This window comes from Sarcophilus harrisii, chromosome 5 (assembly GCF_902635505.1).
Source record: "Sarcophilus harrisii chromosome 5, mSarHar1.11, whole genome shotgun sequence".
NCBI lineage: Eukaryota > Metazoa > Chordata > Mammalia > Dasyuromorphia > Dasyuridae > Sarcophilus > Sarcophilus harrisii.
The window spans coordinates 170,082,428-170,109,376 of record NC_045430.1 but is presented as its reverse complement, the minus strand read 5'-3'; the positions used below and the strand labels follow the sequence as shown (position 1 = coordinate 170,109,376).

General features: G+C 33.1%; 1 protein-coding gene across 13 annotated transcripts in view; it reads left to right on the top strand.

Moving 5' to 3' along the window:
- CADPS2 (calcium dependent secretion activator 2) overlaps nt 1–26,949 on the top strand; it is a 678,697-nt gene that overhangs the window by 137,655 nt on the left and 514,093 nt on the right. For all 13 annotated transcript variants that reach the window (XM_031938931.1, XM_031938932.1, XM_031938929.1 and 10 more), the window contains exon 2: nt 5,883–5,996. In XM_031938931.1, coding sequence (XP_031794791.1) covers nt 5,883–5,996 — 114 coding nt within the window. The remainder of the gene's footprint in view (nt 1–5,882; nt 5,997–26,949) is intronic.

The following is a 26,949-nucleotide window of genomic DNA, read 5'->3' as shown; positions in this document are numbered from 1 at the left end:
TTTATAGGATTTTGATTTCCAGATTTTTCTCCCTCTCTTCCTTCCCTCCCTCTTCTAAAAATGGTAAGCAATTTGATATAACTTATTCATGTTCTATCATATAAAATATATTTCTGTATTAGTCACAGTTCTGAAAGAAGAAACAGATCAAAAGAAAAATACATAAAAAAATAAAGTAAGTGAAATTTTTGGTTTAATTCTAGTCTTTTCCTTATGAAAGCTTGGAATCCTTCAATTATATTGAATAATCATTTTTCCCCTCAATGCACAATGCTTAATTTCACTAAGTAAGTGATACTTTATAAAGTCCAGACTAGCTCTCTGGAGGACCCTCAGGATCAGCCCGAGTCCTTGTTCTTAGTGGAGGAATGAAGGAGGCAAGAGGGCCACGCTACTGATCAACTATGGAGTCTGGAATCTGGCATTTTCTTTTGTGTGTATGTGTGAGAGCTGTGGCTGAGAAAGCTTTCTGTCTTTGAGACTCCCTTAAATAACTTAGTAGGATTACATCACTACAACATACTGAACATTGCAACCATTACATCACCATAGAGAACCATTATCTCACATTGAATAGGTACTTAACTATAAGTACCTTGTTGATATAGATTTAAGTACATCTTTTCAGAGTTCCACCCTGTAAAATTTTTGGTTGTACTTCTAGATTCTTTGCCTTATGGAATATCATGTTCCATAGCCTCTGATTTTTAAGAGTTGTATTTGCTAAATCCTTTGTAATCCAGATTTAAATTATTTATTTCTGGGAATTCTAGTATTTTCCCCTAATCTAATAGTTGGAAAATTTGACTACAATATTCCTTGGAGTTTTCATTTTGCGATCTCTTTCAGGAAGTGTTTGGTGGATTCTTTCAAGGTCTACTTTGCTTTCTTGGTTCCAGGATGTCAGAGAAATTTCCTTGGATAACTTCCTCAAAAATGCTGCCTTGGTTCTCCTTTTTATTATGACTTTCAAGTAACCTAATGATTCTGATATTCTTTCTCCTGATTTATTTTCTGTCAGTTATTTTTCTCATGAGACAATTTTACATTTCTTTCTGTATTTTCATTTTTTTTGAATGATTCTTGATGTCTCACAATCTCATTAGTTTCCACTTGTCCAATTCTAACTTTTAAGGAGTTGTTTCTTCAGTTAGTTTTACTTTTTAAAGGAATTGGATTCCTCTTGGTTTCTCTTTTTTTTATTTGGCCAATTCTACTTTTTAAGCAGTTTTTTTTTCAAGCTGTTAAACTTTTGTCACAATTCTCTTCCATCATTATTTCCAATTTTTTCTTCTACCTCTCATATGATTTTAAGCTCTTTTTTTGAGCCATTCCATGAGTTCTTTCTAGGTTTGATCATACTTCCATTTTCCTTGGGACTTTGCCCACAGGTATTTTGACATTATTATCCTTTTCTGAGTTTGTGTAAAGATCTTCCCTATTACCATAATAACTTTCTTTGGTCAGATTTTTTATTGTTTTTTTGCTAATTTTATTTGACCTTTTCTCTTTCTTTTCAAGTTGATCTTTGCTCTCAGGGTTGAAGGGGCTCTGTGTCAGGCTTCTTATGCCAGGAACTGAAGACCCCTAGCTGTTTGCCTGGTGTTGCACTGATGTTACCCCAAGTCCCACAGCAGGTGCTTGAGTCTGATGGTGCACTGAGCCGGGTACCTGGGGCTGCTCAAGCTGCAGGAGTTTGACAGCTAAACTGAGGTCCCAGCACTGTGCCATGTACTAAGGCCAGGGGGATATATCTGTTTTCCTGGGGATACATCTACACAAGCTGCAGTCTGATTACTTGTTTGCTTAGGCACACATGAGATTAGCAACTTCTTATTTGTATAGGCTACACTGAAACATGGGAAGGTCTGGCCAGTGCAGGCTGCCTGTTTGCCAATGGATACATTGAAGCATTTGACAGTTCTGTTAGCTGGAGTCCACCTGATCCTCTGGCTCTGTTGAGGCTTCCTGAGTAGTCCTGGTGTCGGATTGCCTGCTCCCTCACATGGAGACTGAACAACTCCTATAGCTTTTCTAAAGTGGGGGCTTGATGCTGGCTTATTAGGATGCTTCCTGTCCTGGACTTTGTTCGCCTTTTACCCAAGTGACACAGACCTTTCCCATCATCCAAGTTTCTTGGCTCAAAGATAGCTCTGGTCCTGGTGTTGTAAGATTTGTTTGGTTCTTTGGAAGTGAATATGAGAGAGTTACAGTGACTTACTCTGCCATCTTAGCTCCTGGAAGTTAAAAAATCCTGTTTTGAAGAAAAAATAATTTAAAATATTCAACCAAAAGCAAAACTATTAAATAGGACTAACTAAATGGAAGGAGAGGAAAGGGGAATCTACTTGACTAATAAGAGAAAAAAAGTGGGAATACATTTCAAAGGAAAATTTGAATTAGTTATAACTATTGTGGAAGTTAAGCTATATATTTAAAGAAAAGTTTGGTAGGGAATACCAGGGTCCTTTTGAAGTCATTCTCCTTAAGGTATAGAGTAGCATATCCATTTCTTTTGAATGTTAAAGGCTTGATAATGTTCAAAGTTAGGAGGCCAAACTGAAAGCAATGTGATTTATGAGCATCTTAAGGAATATGCTGTTCTTACTACTTTCAGGCTTGCTTAGTGTATACAGCCAGCAGATAGATAAGTACTGCATTTCATGATAGAGGAAAGAGTCGCGAAAGAAGAGAATCAATCAAAAGAGAAAAAGAGAGTATTTGGAATGCAGTTAGCAAGATTTATTATTAGAATAAGAAAGCATTTCTTGTTCAAGTGAAGGAAGAGGCCTGGAGAGACTTACATGAACTGATGTGAAGTGAAATGAGCAGAACTAGGAGGATCATTGTACATGGCAATATCAATATTATATGATGATTAATTCTGGTGGACATGACTCTTTCCAACAATGAGATGACTGATGCCAGTTCCAATAATCTTGTGATGAAGAGAACCATCTAGAGATAGGACTGTGGGAACTGAATGTGGATCACAACAGAACATTCTCACTCTTTTTGTTTTTGTTCGCTTGCATTTTGTTTTCTTACTTATTTTCTGGCCTTTTTGATCTGATTTTTTTCTTACGCAGCAAGAGAATTGTATAAATATGTTTACACATATTGGATTTAACATATGTTTTAACATGTATAACATATATTGGATTGCTTGCCATCCGGGGAAGGAGTGGTGGGAAGGAGAAGAAAATCTGAACTACAAGGCTATGCAAGGATCAATGTTGAAAAAATAAAAAAAACTTTAATTAAAAAAAAGAAATTTTGGAGCACTGTACAGTTTTACAAATGCAGTCCAATCAATCATTTTCCTTATCAATTTTGAGTGGAATTTCTTACATCAGCAAAAACTGCCTAAAATGTGTGTGTGTGTGTGTGTGTGTGTGTGTGTGTATAGCTTTAGACTCATGATATCTTTTAGATAGCTATTATTGTAGTAATGCATTTTGTTCTCTTATAGAAAGAGAATATCTTAATGGCACAAACATTTCACTATGTACCTTTTTTTGGATGAGCATTTTAAATAGTTATTTACCTGTTGTTTTAATTAGTAGACTATGAGGTCTTTAAGAGCAGAAAGGAACTTTTATTTTGGGTTTAGTTTTTGGATTTTTTGGATTTCCCAGTGCTTAGCACAGTGCCCAGCTATAGTAGGTACTTAGCAAATGTTTCTTGACTGACTGGACAATATCTGTTTTTCTTAGACAAATAGATCAAATGTTTAGCCCTTAATATGTGCCAGGGATCATGCTAAGTTTTTCCCATTGTATAAAAGCAAAACAGACACACATATACACATACACCCAAAGAAATATACACAATAACTTTATTATATATATAAAAGAATAACAGTTTATACATAATAAACTTGCAATTTTATGTGCAGTCATCTTTTTAAAAATGTACTAATAAAATATATAAATTTTTAGGAAAAAGAGAATCCCTAGTTTGCCTTGTTTGTTACTTTTGTATGTTTGGGTATAGATATCTAAGATCATTTTTTATTTAACTGACTTCTTTGAATATTTGGACTTCGCAGTGCTTTTGCCTTGGGTAGAGTCATGGAACAGTGGGAAGAAATGATAAGAAAATATAGTTCAAATAAGTCTTAAGAAAAAAACGGGTATGCTGATAAATATTTAGCAACCAGCACTTTGCAAAAAAAAAAAATGCATATATGCTATAACTTACTTAAATCTAGTCAATAAGCAAAATAATAACATCTCTAGCATACCCCTACTACAAACCTAACTAAATGATATCATGCCATGAACATTGAAGCTGCAATTAGAAGAACAATAAATAAATACAATATTGAAAAATTATATTCAGACTTCTGTATCACACTCTTTTTGTCATTAAGATAGGAGAGATAACTATATTTAAGCTCTACATGTTTAACCTAAAGAAAATAAATAAAAAGAATGTATTAAAATGAAGATGAGAATTGAGTCTTATTCACATTGGGTAGTTTCCCACAGTGTTTAGTAGTGCTTTTTAAACTTTAAGTGTTTAATAAATGCATAATAAATTTGAATTTAAATTGGATTGAATTAGACATCAGTTAATTAATCTGTAAAATAGCCCTTTCAGCTCCAAAATTTTATCACTCTAATTCACCATTCATCACCAATATTTAACATTTCTATTTTAACTGACAGAGCCAAAAAATTCTATCCTGATGATCTTATCAACTATTTGGATCAATTTTACATCAAAGTAATGTAAGCTAAAGCTGAATGTCAGAGTCCTGTACTCCTTAATAGGCCTTTTGAATTAATTGAATATATTTTTGTCTTTCTTGTACCAAAGCCCTGGATTCCTTAAGAGAAAGGGGAACAATTATACAATGTGATGTTACTAAGGCTATAAAAGTATCTGCTTCTTTCCCTATCTCAAAGAAAAAAATCATGAACTTTAGGACAAGAGTGAAATAAGCTCTTCTGTGCTCAGCCTAGAGCTTGTTTAAAGTAATCTACATAGAACAGGGCACCTTTAAAATTAGCCTGTTGTGACTAGCAACACTTCCCTTATAAACTGCATCTTGTGAAAGAAGTTGTATCCTATAATAGAGAACATCAGATTTGATTAGAACTTTAATAAGATTTTTGAACATAGCTTTAAATTGATTTTGTATAGTTACCTTTCCTAAGTTAATTCATATAGTTTATTTTAGCTTTTCCACATACATTTTATTTTGCTAACTATTAACCATCTTTATAGCGATCTTTAAACTTGCTATATACCTTTCTGGTCATAGAGCCTAGAATTGTACATAATTCTCTATGATGGGATAATTATTCTATTTTTCCTCGATATGCATTTCAGCACTTGTCTTTTTATCTGCAGTGAAATTCATGACTTGAATTCAGGTTATATAGTTGGTCATGACTGATTACTATAGGATCATAGAATGGTCATGTTAGAATTTATACAATCTTTAAAGCTTGAAAATGGCATGTCAGGAAAGACCAAGCCCCAAAATATTGAAAATCTTATTTCCATATTTAATTGAATTAATAATCATTTAATATTTTAATATACTTGGAGACCTATAAACATTATAAATTCAAAATATTAAGTTGTCTTTTCAGTATTTTGAAGATAGACTAGATACTACAAGACCTTGAATCAGTTATATAACATGTATGTGTGTATTATAAAATAATGCTTTTTATGGTAATAGTATGTGTTTTAAATTGTACCAGGACAAATGAAGAAAATATTTGGGAAATCATTATTTTCCTTTATAAACTTCCACTTTACATTGTTATCCTTCTTATAAAATTTACCCTGTATTAAACCATTTATATGTCTTTATATTTGACTTCAGCAACTAACTTTCTTCCCATCTTCCCTCATTTTTACAGCTTAATAAACAACAGTTGCAGATATTAAAAGAACGATTTCTGGCCTTTCTTAATGGGGAAACCCAAATTGTAGCAGATGAAGCATTTTGTAATGCAGTTCGAAGTTATTATGAGGTAAGTGAAATAAGTTGTTTTTTTTATTTTTCCTATGTTAAAAAACAATTTTTAAGGCTTTTTCCTTATTAAATTCAATGTTGTATATTTCTAATTCAAAATTCCTTGCTTCCTTACAAAAGAGAGAAAAATAACATAAAATATAAGGTGACATCCTGCTGCTCATCTTGTTTCTACTCACATGAAGCTCTAAACTTACCTTCCTCAAAGCATTTTTGTTAATATTTTCCAAGTTAATATTTCCAATATTTACAAACTTTAATTCCATAGCCTAATTATGATATGAATGGAATTGGTAGTTGATCACATTTTTGAGGAAGTGGAAAATGGTTTAGAAAAAATTTTTTAGCAGAGGTTGATATAATTTCATATAGCTGTCTTTGTATCCATGTGTTTAACTTACTCATTTTAATTAAGGTTCCCATAGTAAATGACTATGTAAAAACCAATAAATAATTTGTAGGGGATAAATTGCTTACTTTTTTCCCCTGAAGGAACAATACTGTATAGTTTTTTTATTTAAAAAAATACAAACCTGAATCTTGCTTTGCTTTATTAACTTGTAGAGTTTCATGTTGTAATTGTTACTGAAATGTTAGCACACTGAAAATTTTTCAAGGATACATGGAACATTACCTTTTAATGTCAGTTTCTTTCTTGATAATTTAGCTCTTCTTAGATAATCCTAAATTTTAAATTTTTTTCTAATCCTCCCCCCCCCCCTAGAAAATATTTTCTAATCCTACAATTTTTGGAGAACACTTTTCCTAAAAATAGTTTTGCTTCTTTTGTTCTCAATTCAGATATTGTTTCTTATACATTAAATAATATGTTGATATACTTTGTTCTTTTTTTAGAAAAAAAAAACTGAAAAGATGTATGTATTTGTTTTTGTGTTTTTTTAAAATTTTGTTGTATTTTTGTAGTACCCATGTCTCAAGTGGTAGTCAATAACCCAGCAAAAGTATTTTGTTACTCTGTTTAGTATATCTTGGGCAACTTGCTGCTATTCACTTATAAAAGTATCCATAAGAAGCAAAACAAATGACAAAATCAGCCTCTGGTAATATATTATGAATTAAGCTGAAAACAAAGTTCTTGATATCTTTATCTATAAGCCTAAATCCATCTATTCATTTTCAGTTGCATTTCTTTTTTCAGCCCCATAAATACAATTTTATGTTGCATTTAGGTATATGTAGTTTTTCCATAACTATAATAGCTCTCTTCTTCTATTTTAATTTTATTTATTGGTCCTAATTAAATTGTTGTAGATCTTAAATAATTTTTCTTATCTTAATTTTTCATTCATACTTTTAATTGGAATATATAGTAACTTTGCTTTAGCATAATTTCTTTTTTTTTTCTTTTTTTTTCGTTTTTTTTATTTAATAGCCTTTTATTTACAGGATATATACATAGGCCTTTAAGCATTAACAATTGCCAAACCCTCTTGTTCCAATTTTCACCTTTACCCCCCCCCCTTCCCCTAAATGGCAGGATGACCAGTAGATTTAAATATATTAAAATATAACTTAGATACATAATAAAAACATGACCAAAACATTATGTTGCTGTACAAAAGAATCAGACTCCTGAATTTTGTACATTTAAGCTTGTGAAGGAAATCAAAAATGCGGGTGTGCATAAATTAAAGGGTTAGGAATTCAATGTAATGGTTTTAGTCATCTCCCAGAGTTCTTTTTCTGGGTATAAGCTAGTTAATTCATTACTGCTCCATTAGAAATGATTTGGTTGATCTCGTTGCTGGAGGATGGCCTGATCCTAGAACCGGTTCATCTATTATTGTTGTTAGAAGTATATAATGATCTCCTGGTCCTCTCCATTTCACTCAGCATCAGTTCTTGAAGTCTCCAAGGCCTTTCTGAAATCATCCTGTTGGTCATTTCTTACAAGAACAGTAATATTCCAATTTTCATATTTAACAATTTATTCAGCCATTCTCCAACTGATGGGCATCCATTCCAGTTTCCAGTTTCAAGCCACTACAAAAGGGCCCGCCACAAACATTTCTTGCACATACAGGTCCCTTTCCCTTCTTTATAATCTTTTGGGATATAATCCCAGTAAGTAACCCTGCTGGATCAAAGGGGTATACAAGTTTGATAACGGCATAGTTCCAAACTACTCTCAAAATGGTTGGATTCGTTCACAACTCCACCAACCAATGAATCAATGTCCCAGTTTTTCCCACATCCCCTCCAACAATCATCATTTATTTTTCCTGTATTTAAATCCAGGTGTGTAGTTATCTTAGAGTTGTCTTAATTTGCATTTCTCTGATTAATAATGACTTGGGACATCTTTTCATTGACTGAAATGGTTTTCAATTTCTTCATCTGAGGTTGTCTGTTCATATCCTTTGACCATTTTTCAATTTGGAGAATAAGCGTTTTTATAAATTAGAGTTAATTCTCTAATATTTTGGAAATGGGGCCTTTAATAGAAACCTTTGTAAAAATATTTTCCCAGTTGATTGCTTCCCTTCAATCTTGTCTGCATTAAGTTTTGTTTGTACAAAAACTTTTCAGTTTGGTATAATCAAATTTTTCTATTTTGTGATCAGTAATGATCTCTAGTTCTACTTTGGTCTAAAACCTTCCCTTCCACAGGTCTGAAGGTAAACTATCCTGTTTCCTCTAATTTATTAATAATTTCATTCTTTATCCTAGGTCATGAACCCATTTTTTAATTTATCTTGGTTCAGCGTTAAGTATGGATCAATGCCTAGTTTCACCATTTAGTTTCCAATTTCCCAACTTTTTATCAAACAGTAAGTTCTTATCCCAAAGCTGGGATCTTTGGGTTTATCAAAACTAAGGTTGCTATTTTTTGACTGTTTTATCCCTTGAACCTAATCCTATTCCACTGATCAACTAATCTATTCCTTAAACCAATACCAAATAGTTTTTTAACTGCTGCTCTATAATATAATTTTTTAGGTCTATTTGGCCAAGCCACCATCATTTGATTTTTTTTTTCATTAATTCCCTTGAAATTCTTGACCTTTTGTTTTTCCATATTGAACTTTGTTTTTTATTTTTCTAGGTATTAAAATAGTTTTTGGGAGTCCAATTGGTATAGCGCTAAATAAAATAGATTAGTTTAGGTAATATTGTCATCTTTATTATATTTTCTCGCCCTATCCAAGGCATTTAATATTTTTTCAATTGGTTTAGATCAGACTTAATTTTTGTGAAAAGTGGTCTGTAATTTTGCTCTAAAGTTTCTAATTTTCCCTTCAGATAGATTCCTAAATATTTTATATTATGAAACGTTACTTTAAATGGAATTTCTCTTTGTAACTCTGACTGTTGGATTTTTTAGTGATATATAAGAATGCTGATGACTTATGTGGGTTTATTTTATAAAACAACTTTGCTAAAGTTGTGGATTATTTCTTTTTTAGCAGTCTTGGGGTTCTCTAAGTATACCATCATGTCATCAGCAAAAGAGTAATAATTTAGCCCTCATTCCTATTCTTATTCCTTTAAATCTCTTTCTCAAGCTCTTATTGCCTATAGCTAGCGTTTCTAATCAATTATTAAATAGTAACGGTGATAGTGGGCAACCTTGTTTCCCAGATCTTATTAGGAATGGTTGCAGTTTTCTCCATTATATTGATGCTTACTGATGGTTTTTAAATGATTCTTTAATTATTTTTTGGGAAAATCCATTTTATTCCTATACTCTCAAGTTTTTTAATAAGGAATGGATGTTGGATTTTATCAAATTCTTTTCCATCTATTGAGATGATCATATGGTTTTGTTAATTTGGTTTTTTAAAGAATTATTTGATAGTTTTTCCTAATATTGGGCCTTATGCATTCCTGGTATAAAATCCTACTTGATCATGGTATTATCTTGGAATGATTTTTCTGTAGTCTTTTTGCTAATATCTTATTTAAAAGATTTTTAGCATCAATATTAAATTGGGAGATTGGTCTATAATTTTTCTTTCTCTGTTTTCAGCCTACCTGGTTTATTATCAGTACCATGTCTGTGTCATAGAAGGAATTTGGTGGGTTTCCTTCTTTCCCTATTTTATCAAATAATTTATATATTAAGGGCCAATTGTTCTTTAAATGTTTGGGTAAAATTCCATTAAATCCAATTGGTCCTGGGTTTTTCTTAGGGAGTTGTTTAATTCCTGTTCTATTTCTTTTTTAAATGGGACTATTCAAACAATTTACTTCTTCCCTCTATTAGTCTGGGAATCTGTATTTTTGGGGTATCATCCATTTCATTAAGGTTATCAAATTTATTGGCATAAAGTTGAGCAAAATAACTCCTTATTATTTTCTAATTTCCCTCTTCATTGGTGGAAAGTTCTCCTTTTCATTTTTAAGACTACTAATTTCCATTTTTCCTCCCTCCTTTTTCTAATCAGATTTCCAAGGGCTTATCTATTTTATTGGCTTTTCATAGGAACCAACTCTTGGTTTTATTAATTGTTTCAATAGTTTTTACTTTCAATATTTTAATTTCTCCTTTTTAATTTTAAATTTCCAATTTTATTTGATTGGGGTTTTTAATTTGGTCTTTTTAGTTTTTTTTAGTTGCAAGCCCAATTCATTAATCTTTTCTTTCTCTGTTTTATTCAAATTGAAAGCCTCTAAGGATATAAATTCCCTCTTATTACCACTTTGGCTGCATCCCACAAATTTTGGTATGATGTCTCATCCATTTTCATTTAAGGTGAAATTATTAATTGTATCCATAATTTGCTACTTCACCCAATCATTCTTTAAGATGAGATTATTTTAGTTTCCAATTACTTTTTGGTCTATTTCCCCTAACTTTTTTTGAATGTAGTTTTTTTTGCATTGATCTGAAAAAAGCATTTACTATTTCTGCTTTCTTGCATTTTAATTTGAGGTCTTTATGTCCTAATATATGGTCAATTTTGAATAGGTTCCATGAACTGCTGAGGAAAAGTATATTCCCTTCTATCTCCATTCAATTTTTCTCCAAGATCCAACATACCTAAAATTTTTCTAATATTCTATTTCTTCTTTAATTTCTTTCTTATTTGTTTTTGTGGTTTTGATTTGTCTAATTCTGAGGTCAAAGTTGAGATCTCCTACTATTACAAGTTTTGTTGTCTATTTCTTCTTGCAACCTCTCTTAACCTCCCCAAGGAAGTTGAGTGCCATACCACTTGGTCCATTAATTTTTTTTAATAATTGATATTTGCTTCGTTGTTTATCTACCCTTTAGCAGGATGGTTTCCTTCCTTATCTCTTTTAATTAGATCCAATTTTTACTTTTGCTTGATCTGAGTGGGATGGGCTACCCCTTTTTGGCTTCACCTGGATAATAGATTTTGCTCCAGCCTTTTCTTTTTACTCTATAGCCATCCCCCTGCTTTTAAATGTTTCTTGTAAACAACATTTGTAGGGTTCTGACTTTTGTCCAGTCTGCTATCTGCCTCCTCTTTATGGAGGGTTCATCCATTACATTTCGGTTAAGTTACTAAATCTGTATTTCCTGCCATCCTAATAACCCCCAGTTGGCCTTTCTTTTTCCCCACCCTCTTCCCCCTTTTAAACTTATGCCCCTCTTGTTCCGATGATCCTCTTTATAATCCCTCCCTCCCCCCTTTGGTCTTTCCCCCTTCCTTCCCTTGTTCTCTTTTTCCTTTCCCTTTTCCTCTCCCCCCTTTTTTAATGGGGCAGGAGAATTTTCTCTAAAACAAATGTCAATTATTTTTTCTTTGAGCCAACTCTGATGAGGTAAGATTCACACAATTTTCCTCCCCCTCCAAATTCCCTCAGATAATAAGTTTCCTTTAGCCTCTTTGTGGGATGTGGTTTCCCTCCAATCCCTCCCCCTTGTTCTTAATCATCCCTTTTCCAATCTCTTCCCTTTTTTATGTTATTGGTACAATCAAATTATACATGTATTCTTTTGTATATCCACAACAGAAATACAATTCTCAAAAGTTTTTTACCTTTTCTGCATCTCTTGAGTTCTATTCTTGGAGATCAAATTTTTTGTTTATTTGGTTTTTCTTGAAACAAATGGAATTCATTTGTTTCATTAAATTCCATCTTCTTCCTGGAAAATGTCAGTTAGCTGGGTGGTTTATTCTTGGCTGCATCTCAAGGTTCTTGTGCCTTTCAGATATTATTCCAGGCCCTTCTTTCCTTTAATGTAAGGCAGCCAGATCTTGGGTGATCCTTATTGTGGCACCTCGGTATTTAAATGGTTTTTTGGCTGTTTAAAATTTTTCCTTAATCTGATGGTTCCAAAATTTTTGCCACAATATTCTTTTGGGGTTTTTATTTTGGGTTTCTTTCAGAAGGGTGTTCATTAGATTCTTTCAATGCCTATTTTCCTTCTGTTCCTAATTTAATCTAGGAGTTCTCTTTTGATGATTTCTTGTAAAAAGTATCCTAGGCTCTTTTTTCATCATAGTTTTCAAAAGTCAATAATCCTCGGATTATCTCTCCCTAGATCTATTTTCCAAGTCTTCGTTTTTTCCAAGTAGAAAATTCCGTAGTTTTTTCCAGTTTGTCATTTTTTGTTTTGTATTTGATTCTTTTTTCTCAATGAATTCATTAGTTTCAATTTGTTCAGTTCTAATTTTTAAAAATTATTTTCTTCAATGCTTTTTTACTTCTTTCTGTATATGTCCAATTGGGTTTTTGAATGTATTGTTTTGGTCTGGGAAGGTTTTTTTCCATTTCCTAATTTTTTTTTTAGTGAATTATTTTCTTTTTCAATTCCGGTCCTACTTTTCTTGCGTGTTCTTTGTCTTTTTCCAATTCCGGATCCTACTTTCTTGCAGGTTTTGTCTTTCAATTCACAAATCCTACTTTCTAGTAATTCTTTTTTTTTGCAATTCACAATTCTTACTTTCCAAGTTTTTTTATTTTTCCAATTCTTAATTTTTGTTTCCCTCACTTCCTGGGAATTTTTTTCTTTTTCAATTCTATTTCAGGAAGTTGTTTGCTCTCTTATAAACTTCTCTTTCCTTTCCCATTTTTCTTCTAACTCCTCTTTTGGACTTTTAATGGTCTCTTCTTTAGGGAAGCATTATGTAAAGGAGGACAGTCTGATGCATTTTTGCTGTTTGAGGTCTCTTCAGATTTGTGACCTGCTCTTTTTTGCATAGAAACTGTCGTCGTTCTTTTTCATCTTTTTATTCATGTTTCAAAGCCTTTGGGTGGTCTCCTAGGCAAGGGGGTTATGAACCCTCTGCAGAGCAGGGAAAGATGTAAAATTTCCGGCTCAAAGGTATGGGGTGCTCTGGGTGAGAGTTTTCCCCTTCCCCAACAGGAAGTGGATTCAGCACTGGGAGCTATCAAACTGTTAGTAGGGCTGAGTGGATTAGCGATTGCCCTTGGCTAGAATAAGTGGTGAAAGTGTCACCCCCCGGCCGGGCCTCTTGTGGGACTGTGGTTTGGCTGACCACGACCACAGACCAAGCCAACAAACTCTGAGAGTCTCTGCCCTGATCAAATCGCCCTGGAAAACTCTATAAGCCCGAGCTCTCCACTGCCAGTTAGGTAACCGGGGCCGTCCTCCTGCTGTGGGATCCCAACTCCCAAGGAAAAGCCTGGACTGCGGTTGGGGCTGCACGCTTTGCGAGATCTGTGCCTTCACCCTCGTTTGGACTCTCCTTGGAACTAATTTCTCTCCCAGTCTCGATCTCCCCTGGCCCCGGGAACCAACCTTTTGGCGGACTGCAGATTTTCTTCTGCCGGTGGTTGTTCTCTTCTTATCTTTACAATTTAGCATCAAGACTATTTTGAGGCTCGATTTAATATTGATAAAGAGGGTAAGAGAAGAGCTTAGAAAGTCGCGTGTCTTCTCCGCCATCTTGGCTCCGCCATCTTTAGCATAATTTCTTAAAAGTTGACATTATCCTGTCTAGTAGTCTAAAAATATTTCTCTATTCCTACCCTCAGAGTATTGACAAAGACCATTATTTAAATCTTCGTTCCTTACCTGGGAGGTCATTTTTAAACTGTCTGTGTCACGGGATAAGATCTTTGGAAGTAGGACTTTTAAAATGTACTTAAATTATTTTAATATATTTATGAAAATGAATCAGTGTGTAGTTTTGACTTTACATCGTGTGTGTATATCTATATGGGGGGGGGCTGGAATAACGGACACTTTTTCACTGCTAGCTTGAATAATCCTTGAAATGTTCACCTTCTTCACTTTAATAATACATGGTAGCAATAAAAGTCATTGAATTGTGATATTTAAGAACTCCAACATTTGCATATTTCTTTGGAGTAATAACCATTCTTAATCACATAATAACAAAGCTCAACAGGAGAATATAGTGTAAGACAACTGTCTGTATGGAAACCAATTCAATTCAGTTTCATCTGGGCAAGGCCAGATTCTGTCAGCCTTGTCATTAGAAGCTTGTATGGAGAGAACATTATAAGTTGCAAAATGAATATATTTTGATTACATTAAACTAAAAAGGTTTTACACAAAGAAAACCAGTGTAACTAAAATGAGAAGAAAAGCAGAAAGGAAACACTTTTTAGCATTTCTCAAATTTGTAGAGAATTGACTCAAATTTATAAGAATGGAAGTCATTCCCCAATTGATAAATGGTCAAATGATACAAATAGGCAGTTTTCAGATGAAGAAATTAAGATTCATATGAAAAAATGCTCTAAATCACTATTGATTAGAGAAATGCAATTTAAAACAATTCTGAGGTACCACCTAATATCTGTCAGATTGGCTCATATGACAAAAAATGAAAATGATTAATGTTGGAGATGTGGGAAAATTGGAACAGAAATACATTTTTATGGAGTATTAAACTGATCCAATCATTCTTGAGAGCAATTTGGAACCATAAAACTCTTCATACAAAAGGGGGATAAATGACCCACATATACCAAAAATATTTATTGCAGCTCTTTTTGTAGTGGCAAGGAATTGGAAATTGAATGGATGGTTATCAATTAGGAAACAAGTTGTAATATATAAATGTGATGGAATATTGTTTTGCTATAAAAATGATGAGCAGGCAGATGTCAGAGAAACCTAGAAAGACTTTGAACTGATACTGAGTGAAGTGAGCAGAATCAGGAGAATATTTTATACATTAACAGCAACATTGTGTGAACACTAAATTTGACATACCTATCCTTTCTCAGTAAATCAAGGATTTAATACAATTACAAAAGACTCATGATGGAAAAATATATTCATATCCAAAAAAGAACAATGGTGTCTGAATGTAGGGCTAAGCATGTTATTTCCATGCTTTTTGCCTTTGCTTTTCATTGCTTTTTCTCTTTTGTTCTGATTCTTCTCCCACAGCATGAATATTGTGGAAATATGTTTAGTGCGACTGTACATTTATAGCCTAAAATCTAAGTATGTATGAGCACTACTGAAACAAAATGAATCTATATCAAAATTATCGGTTATCCAAAATAGGTTGGTTGTACCTGGGAGTTGTTGTGCAAACTCTATATCATTGTTTCCTTTGAGGCAAGTCACTTAACCTGTGTGCCTTAATTTTCTCATCTGTGAAATGATAATAATTTCACCTGACTCCCAGGGTTATTAAAAGGATCAAATGAGATAATAAAAGTAGCTAGCACAGTACCTGGAACATGTTAAGCACTATATAAATTTACTCTATTGCCCATTCATTTTTAGATTTTTTGCATTATTTTCAGGCAGCTAGATGGCACAATGGATACAATATAAAGCCTGGAGTCAGAAGACACATCTTCATGAATTCAAATCTAACCCTAGATACCTGTCAGCTATATAATCCTGGGCAAGTCACTCATCTCTGTTTGCCTCAGTTTCCTTGTCTAAATGGAAAAACAAGTGAAAATTATTAAATTCAAGTATTTCATAAATAGTATATGCTATACTTTTACAAAAGTGATTATTTTTATTCTTTGTCAGAGATCCACATAATTTGTTTCAATCTGAACTGGTGGTAAATTCTTATTGACTTCTTTACTCTATGGTAAAAGGTTATAGGAGAAACAGGAAAAGAAAAAACTAGAGCTGATCAAAAAACAATGTATGTGTTTTAGAAAGGTTTGAGTTTGGGAAGTCAGCAGAGGTTGAACTTAAGGAAGATGAATTTCAAGAGACTGAAGACTATTTGAAGCTTATAAAGTTCTAGATACTGTTCAACATTGTATTTCTTGCTTAAAAGTAAAATAATATCAGGGTCAAGTAAGGAATATCATGAAATAAAATCCGAAAAAGACAGAAGAAAAAGAGGAAAGTGATTGAGCAAGATAAGCCAGTGTAAGAAAAATAAGTGGACAAATTGAAGGTTGAAGCAAATTCACAGAGTGGAATATTGAGTGGGGACAAATTGATGAAACAAAGTAAGAAACAAAGACAGAAATGAAATAAATATGACTGAGGTTGTTAAGACTAAAAAAAGAAAATTCAGTGGGATTGTCAAATTTTTAAGAGGTGATAACTGGCTGTAAATTTATTATCTAGGTATTTAGGTTTGAGGTATAAGCACCCACAAAAAAATCAATAAAACTGAAAATTTCAACTAGTATTGAAAATAGGGGAAATCATGTTTTTTTTTTAAATCTGAAAGTATTATGTTTGCATTTCTGCCAGAAGTGAATTACTTTTAACTTATATCCCAAATGTAGTATGATTTCCCTGGAGGAGAAATCAAAAGGATTGAAAAAAATGACTTTCTACTTTCCAGATTGTTGTGCTCAGGATAAAGTGTTTCTAAAAGAAATGGAGACAGAAAGGATGATCCTTTTAAGGATGCTAGAAAGTAAATGGATATTACATAAAGGAGAAAGGGAAGAAGAAAAAAGAGCAGTTTCTCAGAAAAGGTATTTCACGCTGTTCAAGAAGATCTAGATACTTTGAGGTGAAACAGACTTCTTGTCTTTCAAGAAATAATATAGCTACAAATGATATAAGCAATTATCCACTTTGGGGTAAAGGAAGAAGAAAAAGGTAGAATTAGTTGGTGATCTCTTCTGAGAGTTGTGATCTTATTGTTGATTTGATAACAATTAGAGTGAGGTCTATTGTCTTCCTAGGGCACCTATTATAACACATATTATAACTTTCAAGAATTATCAGTACCAATTCCAACTACCCCCTTCTGATGATTTATATGGATACAAATTACATTACCAGAAGGACCTAAAAATGTTATCAATGATGAGGTCTTGAGCAGTAAACTGAGTATCACAGGGAGAAAGGTTGTCTTTTCCACTTTACTGATTAAAGGAAAACAGAAAACAATGGTTAATTTGAGAGAGAAACAGCTAGCAAAGAAGTGACACTTGAAATTTAAAGCTTGGAACTTAAAGTTTAGGGATGAAAGATTTCTGACCAGAAGTGGTGTGTACCTCACAATGTCTAAGAAAATGTATTAGCTAGATATATTGCAAATATAATCAAAAAACCTTTAAACTATTAAAAACAAACAAAAAAGACAAAGGCTGAGATAAGACTATGTATATCCCCAAAGTTATGGACATTGAGAGTAGTTACAAAGAATGAATTATAATAATTAAATTTCCCATAGTCCATAGGAGCTAAACTCTAAGAAGGGGTTCATAACCTCAAGTATTTATAAAAAATAACCACAATTAATGAATAAGAGAGACCATAGTTCTTAAAAAGCAAGGAAACAAATTTGACCAACAAATAGGAGAAACAATAAGGGAAAAATCTATTCTAGATCTGATGATTTTTATTAATTAGGAAGAACTATTTACAAGAATGGGAATTTGAGGAATCCTGTTGGAAAATGACTCCAGAAAAGGAAAGAAAAGCTGGACACAGTTCTAATATGCTCCCAGGATTTTAGGAAAGCAGATTTTACCAGGTTCAGAAATTGGCAGAAATTATAGAGTGCAATGATATTGGATGGTCATACCATATGGGAAGAAAAAGAGTCAAGAATGAAATTCTGAAGATGTAAAGAGAAATAATTCTAGGAAAGACTGGCATAAAAGAATTTGTCTGGAGGGACTGATATATCTCCACAGGGAAATTGTTAACCAACTTAGATGGAAGAACTACTTAATTCTGATTTTGCTTTTTGTTTTTTTTAATCTGTCAGGGAGAATAACCTTTTTCTCAGGAATAAACTAAAGATTCAGTCAAGGAAGGATAAAAGGATGGCTAGGAAACCACAAGATCACCCTTGGTATCAGAAAACATGAATTAGAGCCAATTGAAAAGGTTTCCTGGCTTTCTTATGGTTGGTTATTCAACAGTTAGAAGCACAAGTTCAGAGGACGTATAAGGGAAAAGAGTGATCCAGTGATAAAAATTAGTGAGAGTAATAAAAGTAAAAAAGAAAAAGGTATTTGCATGACAGTTCAGACTGCTGACCACTGTAGGGTCAAGATTATGAAATTAAAGTGAGATGAGCAGCTATTATAGACTTTGTATGGACAAAGAGCCATTGAGGGAATAAAGATTGTGATAAGCATGATAAACTGATTTAGAACATAAAAAGCAGAAGGAGAAAGGAAAACAAAAGATTGTTACCAATCATAGGAATTTCAGAATTCAAAATCCAAGTACATGATGCATTTATGGATTTTGAAATCTAAGGTATTTCTGTGGTTGATCAAAGTAACATAATAGCAGAGGTTTGGGGGGGGGTGTCTGAATAGAAATAGGTGTGTTTTCTGGGGATAGCAGTGCATATGGTAGGGGTTTCTTTGGATAAGTTTAAACAAGGTTATCCTGAAAAAAATATATTACTGAAGGCATTGAAGATGAATCAAAAGTCACTCTAATTCCTCAGCCTATTTGATGCATAGTAATAGAGACAATAATACTACCTTTTTAGTCACTCCACATATACTTTTATCCAACATCACAACTATATTATAGTTTTCAAGAATGTCTTAATTGACTAAAGACTTTAAGGATCTAAAGACATTTGCTTCAGTAGAGCTATTATCACCTGGTTAATATATCAGGGCATAGCATCTTATTAATTAATGTGGAATCAGAGGATAGGAGATTAGGTGATTGATTGACTCAGTCAACATATCCTTTTATGAAGAACAGAACAGAAATGGCTAATGTAGAGTTAATATCCAAGATAAACAGTGAATGATGAATTTCTCACTACAGGAAAATGAACACAGAAAATTTTGGCAGATGTAATTGCTGAGTTATCTTTGAAAGTTCATGGAGAATAGAAATACCATAGCAATGGAGAAGTAAGCATGCCCTGGCTTTCAAAAAAGGGTAGAGAACATGGATTGTAAACTACAAGTTATCTAGTTTGATTTCCATTTCTAGATAAGTTTTGTTTTTTCTAAACATTAGTAATCATCTAAGAAAAGAAGTAGAAAAAATAGTAATATCTAGCATTTATATATCATTTTTATGGTTTATGTAAAACTTTACTTATGTTATCTCATTTGATCCTCCAGAAACCATTCCAAAATAGGTGTTGTCCTTTTAAAGATTAGGAAACTGAAAGTTAAGAGAGATGAAATGCCTTGCCCACAGTCCTATAGCTAATAACTGGTTGACACAGAATTTCATTGTAGATTTTTTCTTATAGCATGATTGTATTCACCACACTACCTAGAATATAGTTTATCAGACTAGAGAGGTGTGATAATCCTTTCCTTGTCAATCCACATGTGAAATTTTTTGAGGAGGTTTGGAAGCAACCTTTTAGGAATGACTGATATAGGGGACATTTAAAGATAAGCAACCAAGATGATTAAGGGCTTCTAGATTATCCCAGGTGAGAAGAAGTCAAAAGTGACTATGGTAGAGATGACTCATCTTGTCATTCTTTCAAGACCATCTGAAGAAAACTTCAGTGTGCCTGTCTACTGACTTGGGGACGATGATAGCTTTAATGGGAAACATTGTGATAACCTATTAAGGAGAGCAGCCTGTCAAGAAGCCCAGATGTTTAGAAATCAACTCAGTTCTTCAAGTGCACATAAGGCAATTGGCTTTTTTTTTAAACCACAGATTGCAAAAGACAGAAATCTTTTTGAAAAGAAAATGTTGCCCCAATTTTACATCTGTCTGGTATGGGTATGACTGTTGTCGAGACATTATTAATGACATGCCAAGAAACTGCTAGAATGAATGGAAGATAGATCAAAATTGAAATATACTTTAATTGAAGCTGACTACATGACATGTGGTAAATAGGACATTCTGGGATGCACTATTTAACCTGTAGAAAAGAAGTCTGTGTTCTGTGATAACTGTCTTGACATATTTAAAGGGATATTGCATAGGAGGAGAGTTGGAACTTGTTCTAGTTGTCTCACAGTTTAACTCTCTAGACTGTCCCCTCACCTCACTGATGACCCACCGTCATCAAAGACAGCTTTGATGTCCTGATGATCTGATTGGTTAGTCCCCAGCTGGGGTCTTCATTGTTTGAGGGAACCCATTCAGACATCACTTCCAGTTCAACTCACTCTCCTGACTGCCTTACCCCTATACATGTAGCCAGTTTCTCTTCCCATTCTATTTTCTAGCTCCTTTTGTCTTGTTTTAGCTAATCTTATCAGAATATAAGCTTCTTGGGGCAGCTATGTGGCACAGTGGATAGAGCACCAGCCCTCAGACACTTAACACTTCCTAGCTATGTAACCCTGGGCAAATCACTTAACCCCAATTGCCTCAGCAAAAAAAAAAAAAAAAAAAAAAAAAAAAAAAAAAAAGAAAAGAAAAGAAAAAGAAAAGAAAATAAGATTCTTGAGAATAGGGCCTGTTCAGTCACTATTTTTCTGTCTTTTCTAGTCCCAGAGTGGGAAGGGAATTACAAGGAAGTCTTTAAGCAGATACTGAATGAACATGTTGCAGATCAAAGTCTAGTTCAGACATTGGTTGGGCTAGCTGCTGCCTAATGTGCCATCTAACTCAGATTCTTTAATTCTGTAAGTCTAAATTAATTATTGCAGCTAGGAACTAGCTAAGGATTAGGCACTGGGAAGGGGAAGAGAATTCAAAATTCAGAATATTATTTTAATAATATATTCTCATGCAAATAAAAGCATCATTTCTGTAGGATTTAACCTGGAGGCAGAGAATACAGTTTTATGTTGTCAACATTTTCCTCCAGTAGACTACGGTAAAATAGAGGTGTAAAACAAACATGGATTCATAAGATGTTTTTAGTTTTCTCATTTAAAAAAATATGTATAAAAGTCCATTGACAAGCCCTTTATTTTGCACTAGACACAGATCCTCTGAATAATTATCTTTTAACAAAAAATTATTAAGGAAGTGAGAGGGAAGATGAGGGTATTTTTCCTTAAATACATGTGCAGAGGAACATTAGAATAGTTTTATTTTTGTATATAATTTTCCCAAATTACCCTTTCCATCTGATGTATCTTCTGCCTTCCACAACACAAGGTTCATGATATCTAAATAAAATTTACTGTCTGATTACTTGACAATTGACATGTCAACCAATAAATCACACTTGTTTCCAAAGGAGAGTACACTGCTGCTTACAGCTTATTATAGCTTTTCAATCCAGTTATTTTTTAATAGATGTAAAGCATTTTCTTTCAGCGCTTTTATTAGTTTCTTTTCAAAGTCTTCATGCAAAAGGAAGAAGTGGAATTTATTTAACAAAGTTATATATCCATTTGGCATCCCAAATATCTAATGGTTAAAGAGAGATTTAATCTTTAATTCTCAAATTCTATTAATACATAAGATAACTTTAATTTTCCAAGGCCTGAAATAACAAATTAAATTGTGCTAAAGATTAGGCATTATTATTCTATTTTTAGTGATAAATATTTAAGACATTTTATAATATTAACTTTTTCTTTAGTCAGTAAAATGGAGAATTGAAAATCAGTTTTGAATTGAAGGACATAGGTGCTCTAAGGCTTAAATAAATAGAATGTAGTGTTTTCAGACATTTCAATCACAGGAAAAGCAAACTTTTTGGTATCTTGGACTAAATTTAAATCCTAGTAGAGTGAGACGTCAAATTATCTTGCCTCAGGGGACTGTCACTTACTTAGTTATCATCTTCCTTGGTGGTGGTTGATTCTTTGCTTCTAATAATAAGGTTTCAAATGCTATTACCTCAGGGAACCAATACTGACATTTATTACCTTCTTTTATCTTAATACCTTGTTTCTGATAACATTAGCAATAATAACATTTTCTTATTTTGGAACTATACTTATATTTGCAGAATGTTTCTATCACTGTTACTGATTCCAGCTCATCATTTCAAATTAACAAACATTTTATTAAGTAACTATTTTGCACAAGGTGCTGTTTTTATTTACTCGAGGGTTACAATGATATTGCCTATCCATCTATATATTTTGTAGATACATACATACAAACCTATGCACATATGCATACATACATATATATATGTATGTATGTATGTGAGATCTGCATATAAATGATTGAATCTATGGGACCAAATGAGATTTCAAAAGAAGAGTTGAAATAAAGGACCCAGGAGAGAATTTCAGGGTAGTTGGATGATGAATAATGATCTAACAAAGATCAAATAACATTCAGTCAGGCAGGAAGAGAACTTGGAGAGTGCTATGTCATGGATGCCAAGGGAACAAATAAGGATGCCCAAGAGGAGGTAGTCAAGAATTTCAAAAGCTTTGACGAGGTCAAGGAGAATAATAATTAAGAAAAGACTATGAGATTTTTCAGAAGAGAAATCACTGATATTAACCTTTAGAGAGCACCTTTCAGAAAGTGACTGCTGTAAAGCAGATAGTAATTAGTTGAGAAGTGAAGTGGATAGAGGAAGATAAAGGAAATGAGCATATAGATTTCTCTTTCTAGGAGTTTGTCCATAAAAAGGAGAGAAGTAGGGCAATGTAGGAGGGCTCCATGTTTTATTTTTAAAGGATGAGGTAGACTTGGGCATGTTTGTAGTTACTAGGGAAGGTACCATTAACAAAAATGAGAAATGGAAAAAATAATCAAGATAGTAAATGCTTAAATTACACCAAAGACATTAAAATCCAGGACATAGGTAGAAAGATAAGCATAGGCAAGAACTACTTCTTTTTCAGAAAATGGAACAATGAAGGAGATAAAGCTCTAGAGCTGAGATTTTTAATCTTTTGTGTCATAGTCCCCTTTGCTGTCTGATAAAAATCTGTGTATCCCTTCTGAGAATAATGTTTTTAAATATAACATAACATATATGGGACTAAAAAGGAAACACAAATTGAAATAGTTCTGTTTTTTTTTTTTAATTAATGAAGGGGGGGGGGGGAATAGTCGGATGAAGGTAGAGTAGGTCAAAAAATTCTAAACTCTCCATATTTCCCCCACAGACAAAACAAAATTACTCCTCAGGATAGTTATAGATCTGTGAGAAAGAAATAAGATCTGGGGCAGGACAGGAGTCCTTCTAGGACAATCCAAGAAGTACAGAAGAAAGACTCCAGTATGGAGGATTAACTAGTTCCTCTGAAACAGCAGAGGAGAGCCCTTAGGACCACCTGTGAAGTCTGGAGTCTGAATCTGGAAAGACTGAGGGAACCTCTCTGCTAATAAGGAACTGATCAGGTCAGGCCTATGTGTGCTGTTGAAACAAGAGTTTAGGCAAGAAAGAACCAGAATACCCAGTAAGTGCAAAATCAGTGGGTTAGAGTAGCTGCGGGTAGGGACACTTTCAGGTGATTGGAGTTCTTGGGTTTGGATTCTAGGTCAGAGAGGAAAACTGAGAGAAATCATAAAACCAGAGGTTTTACACTATCCATTCTTTTTTTTTTTTTTTTTTTTTTTTTTTTTTTTTAATGAGAACGCAAAGGAAAAAGAAGAGCCCAACCACAGAAAGTTACTATGAGAATAGGGAAGACCAGGGTTCCTCTTCAGAGTATTGTGAAGTAAAAAAAAAAAAGACCTCTCCTGTCCCAAAGAGTTAGGACAGTTAAATGGCTACCTGCTCAAAAACAATTCATAGAACTCAAAAGAGACTTTTAAAATCAAATGAGAGTTTGAGAAAAAAACAAACAAAAAACAATTCAAGGAAAAGAAGACTATTAAAAGAAAATCAATAACCTAGAAAAGGCAATCCAGAGTCTTAAAGAAGAAAATGACTCTGAAAATTAGAATTGGTCAAGGGGAAAGCCAGTGAAGTTAAATGCAAAATAAGAAAAAGAAAAAGACAAAAAATTGTCATGTGCCCAACAAAACATAGGGAAGATTCAAAATATTCAAAATAAATTTCCATTTTAAGAAAGCATGTATAATAATAGAAGACACATTCATAACTTTTTTCTCTGCAGTGTACTTTTTACTTTATTTTTTTCTCTTTCCTCTCTTCCATCTCCCCCAAGTAGGCTGCAGATAAGCACAGATATATTTTATTTGTGTGTGTATGAGAGAGAAAGAGAGAGAGAGAGAGAGATTGAGGGAACACACATATATATATCTACAAATATACACACATATGTGTATGCTTAAATACACAAACATCTAAAACATTAATATGACTGATGTATAATAGAGTTCTATCTTGATTACATACATATATTTAATGTTTGATTTTATCTAAGATCAGTGATTACTACATTTTTTCTAAAAAATTCCACTCTAGATCATTATTATTATGTTTGTATATAATTCTTATTTTCTATCTCTGCTAACTCTTTTACTTCTATCTGTTAAGTTTCTTTTCTATTACTTAATCTCTTCACCCCTCAACCCCACCATGGATCCCTCTCTTATCTTCTTCCCCAACTCTGTTCCTCCTTCCTTGTCCTACTTCCTATTAATATACATATCCTTCTACAATTACTTCCCGCCCCCTTATTTCTTTATTGATTTTGGATAGTGCTATACTATTCTTGGTTTACACAGGTAATATTTCCTCTTTAAACCATTCCCAATGTGAGTAGGTTTACAAACCTCCCTGTTTTCCTCCCTATTTAATTCTTCTGTTGTTGGTTCTTATTACTGCATGTCATTTGTGTGTGTGTGTGTGTGTGTGTGTGTGTGTGTGATATAGAATTGTTATATATGTATATATGTACAGCTAAAAATATTATATCCACCAAAATTTATGGGATGAAGCCAAAGCATGTCTTAGAGGAAATTTTATATCTCAAGATTCTTTCTTGAGTAAAATAAAGAAAAGATCAATTAATTGGGCATGCAACTAAAAATTAAGCTATAAAAAGAACAAATTAACCCCCCCCACTTAAATACTAAATTTGAAATTCTGAAAATAAAACGGGGATTAATAAAATTTAATTGTTGATCTAATTAACAAAACTGAGTTGATTTTATGAAAAAAAAAAACAAAACAGCTAAAAATTTTAATTAGATTAGAAAAAGGAAAGAAGAAAATCAAATTACCAGTATCAAAAATAAAAAGGGTGAACTTACCAATAATGGAGAAGAAATTAAAAAAATAATTAGGAGCTATTTTGTCTAATTCTGTGCCAATAAATCTAATAATTAAAGTGAAACAAATATAGAAATTTTAAAATATAGATGGCCAGGGGCGCTAGGTGGCTCAGTGGATGAGTACCAACCCTGAAGTTGAGGACTTGAGTTCGAATTTGGCCTTAGACACTTAACTCTTCCTAGCCCTGTGACCCTGGGCAAGTCAAGTTAACCCCAATTGCCTCAGCTCTCCTCTCTCTCTCTTCCTCTCTCCCTCTCTCTCTCCCTCCCTCCCTCCCTCTATTTCCCTCTCTTCCCCTTCTCTCTCCCTCTCCCTCTCTCTCCCTCTCTCCTCTCCCTCTCCCTGTCTCTCCCTCTCCCCTTCTCTCTCTTTCCCTCCCCCACTCTCTCCCCTCTATATATATATATATATATATATATATATATATATATATATATATATATCCCAGATGAACAGGAGAAAATAAATTAGATAGTCCCATTTTAGAAAAAAATCAACAAGATATTAATGAACTCATTAAGAAAAAAATCCATTTAAAGAACAATTAATTCTAATACCATACAGAATATTATGGAAAAATAGGGGAAGAAGGAGTTATATCAAATTCCTTTTATGATACAGATATGGTGCTGATAGTTGAACCAGGGAACCAAATAGAGTCAAAATAGAGAAAGAAACTTGTAGACCAATTTCCAAAATGAATGTTGATGCAAAAATTCTTAAATAAAATATTATCAATGAGATTTCAGTAACTTATTACCAGGATAATACAGGATGACCAAATGGGATTTATACCAAAAATGTAGAGCTAGTTCAGTGTTAGGAAAACTATTAGTATAATTGGCTATATCATACCCAAAGTAACAGAAATCACATGATCATATCAGTAGATGCAAAAAAGAAGCATTTGACAAAACACAACAGCCATTTCTATTAAAAACACAATAGAACATAGGAATAAATAGAGTTTTTCTTAAAATGATAAGAAGCATCTACCTCAAATCATCAGCATGCATCATATATAACAGAGAGAAACTAGAAGCATTCTTAATAAGATCAAGGGTGAAACAAATATTAGAAATGTGCACTTTAGCTATAAGAAGAAAAAGAAGTCAAAAGAATTACAGTAGGTAATAAGGAAACAAAATTATTACTCTTTGCAGATAATATGATAGTATACTTAGAGAATACTAGAGAATCAGCTAAAAAATTACTAGAAACCCTAGAGAACCACCTAAAAACTGCTAGAAATAATGATCAACTTTAGCAAAGATTCAGGATATAAAATAAATCCACATAAATCCTTGGCATTTTTGTATGTTACCAACAAAGTCCAGCATCAAGAGACATAAAGAGAAATTCCATTTAAAATAACTGTAGATAACATAACTTATTTGGGAGCCTACTGCCAAAGCAAAGGCAAGAAATATATGAACACAGTTAGAAAACACACAACAAATAAATTTAAATCTAAATGATTGGAAGAATATCAAGTGTTCATGGGTAGTCTGAGCTAATATAATAAAAATGGCAAATCTACCTAAATTATTCTAT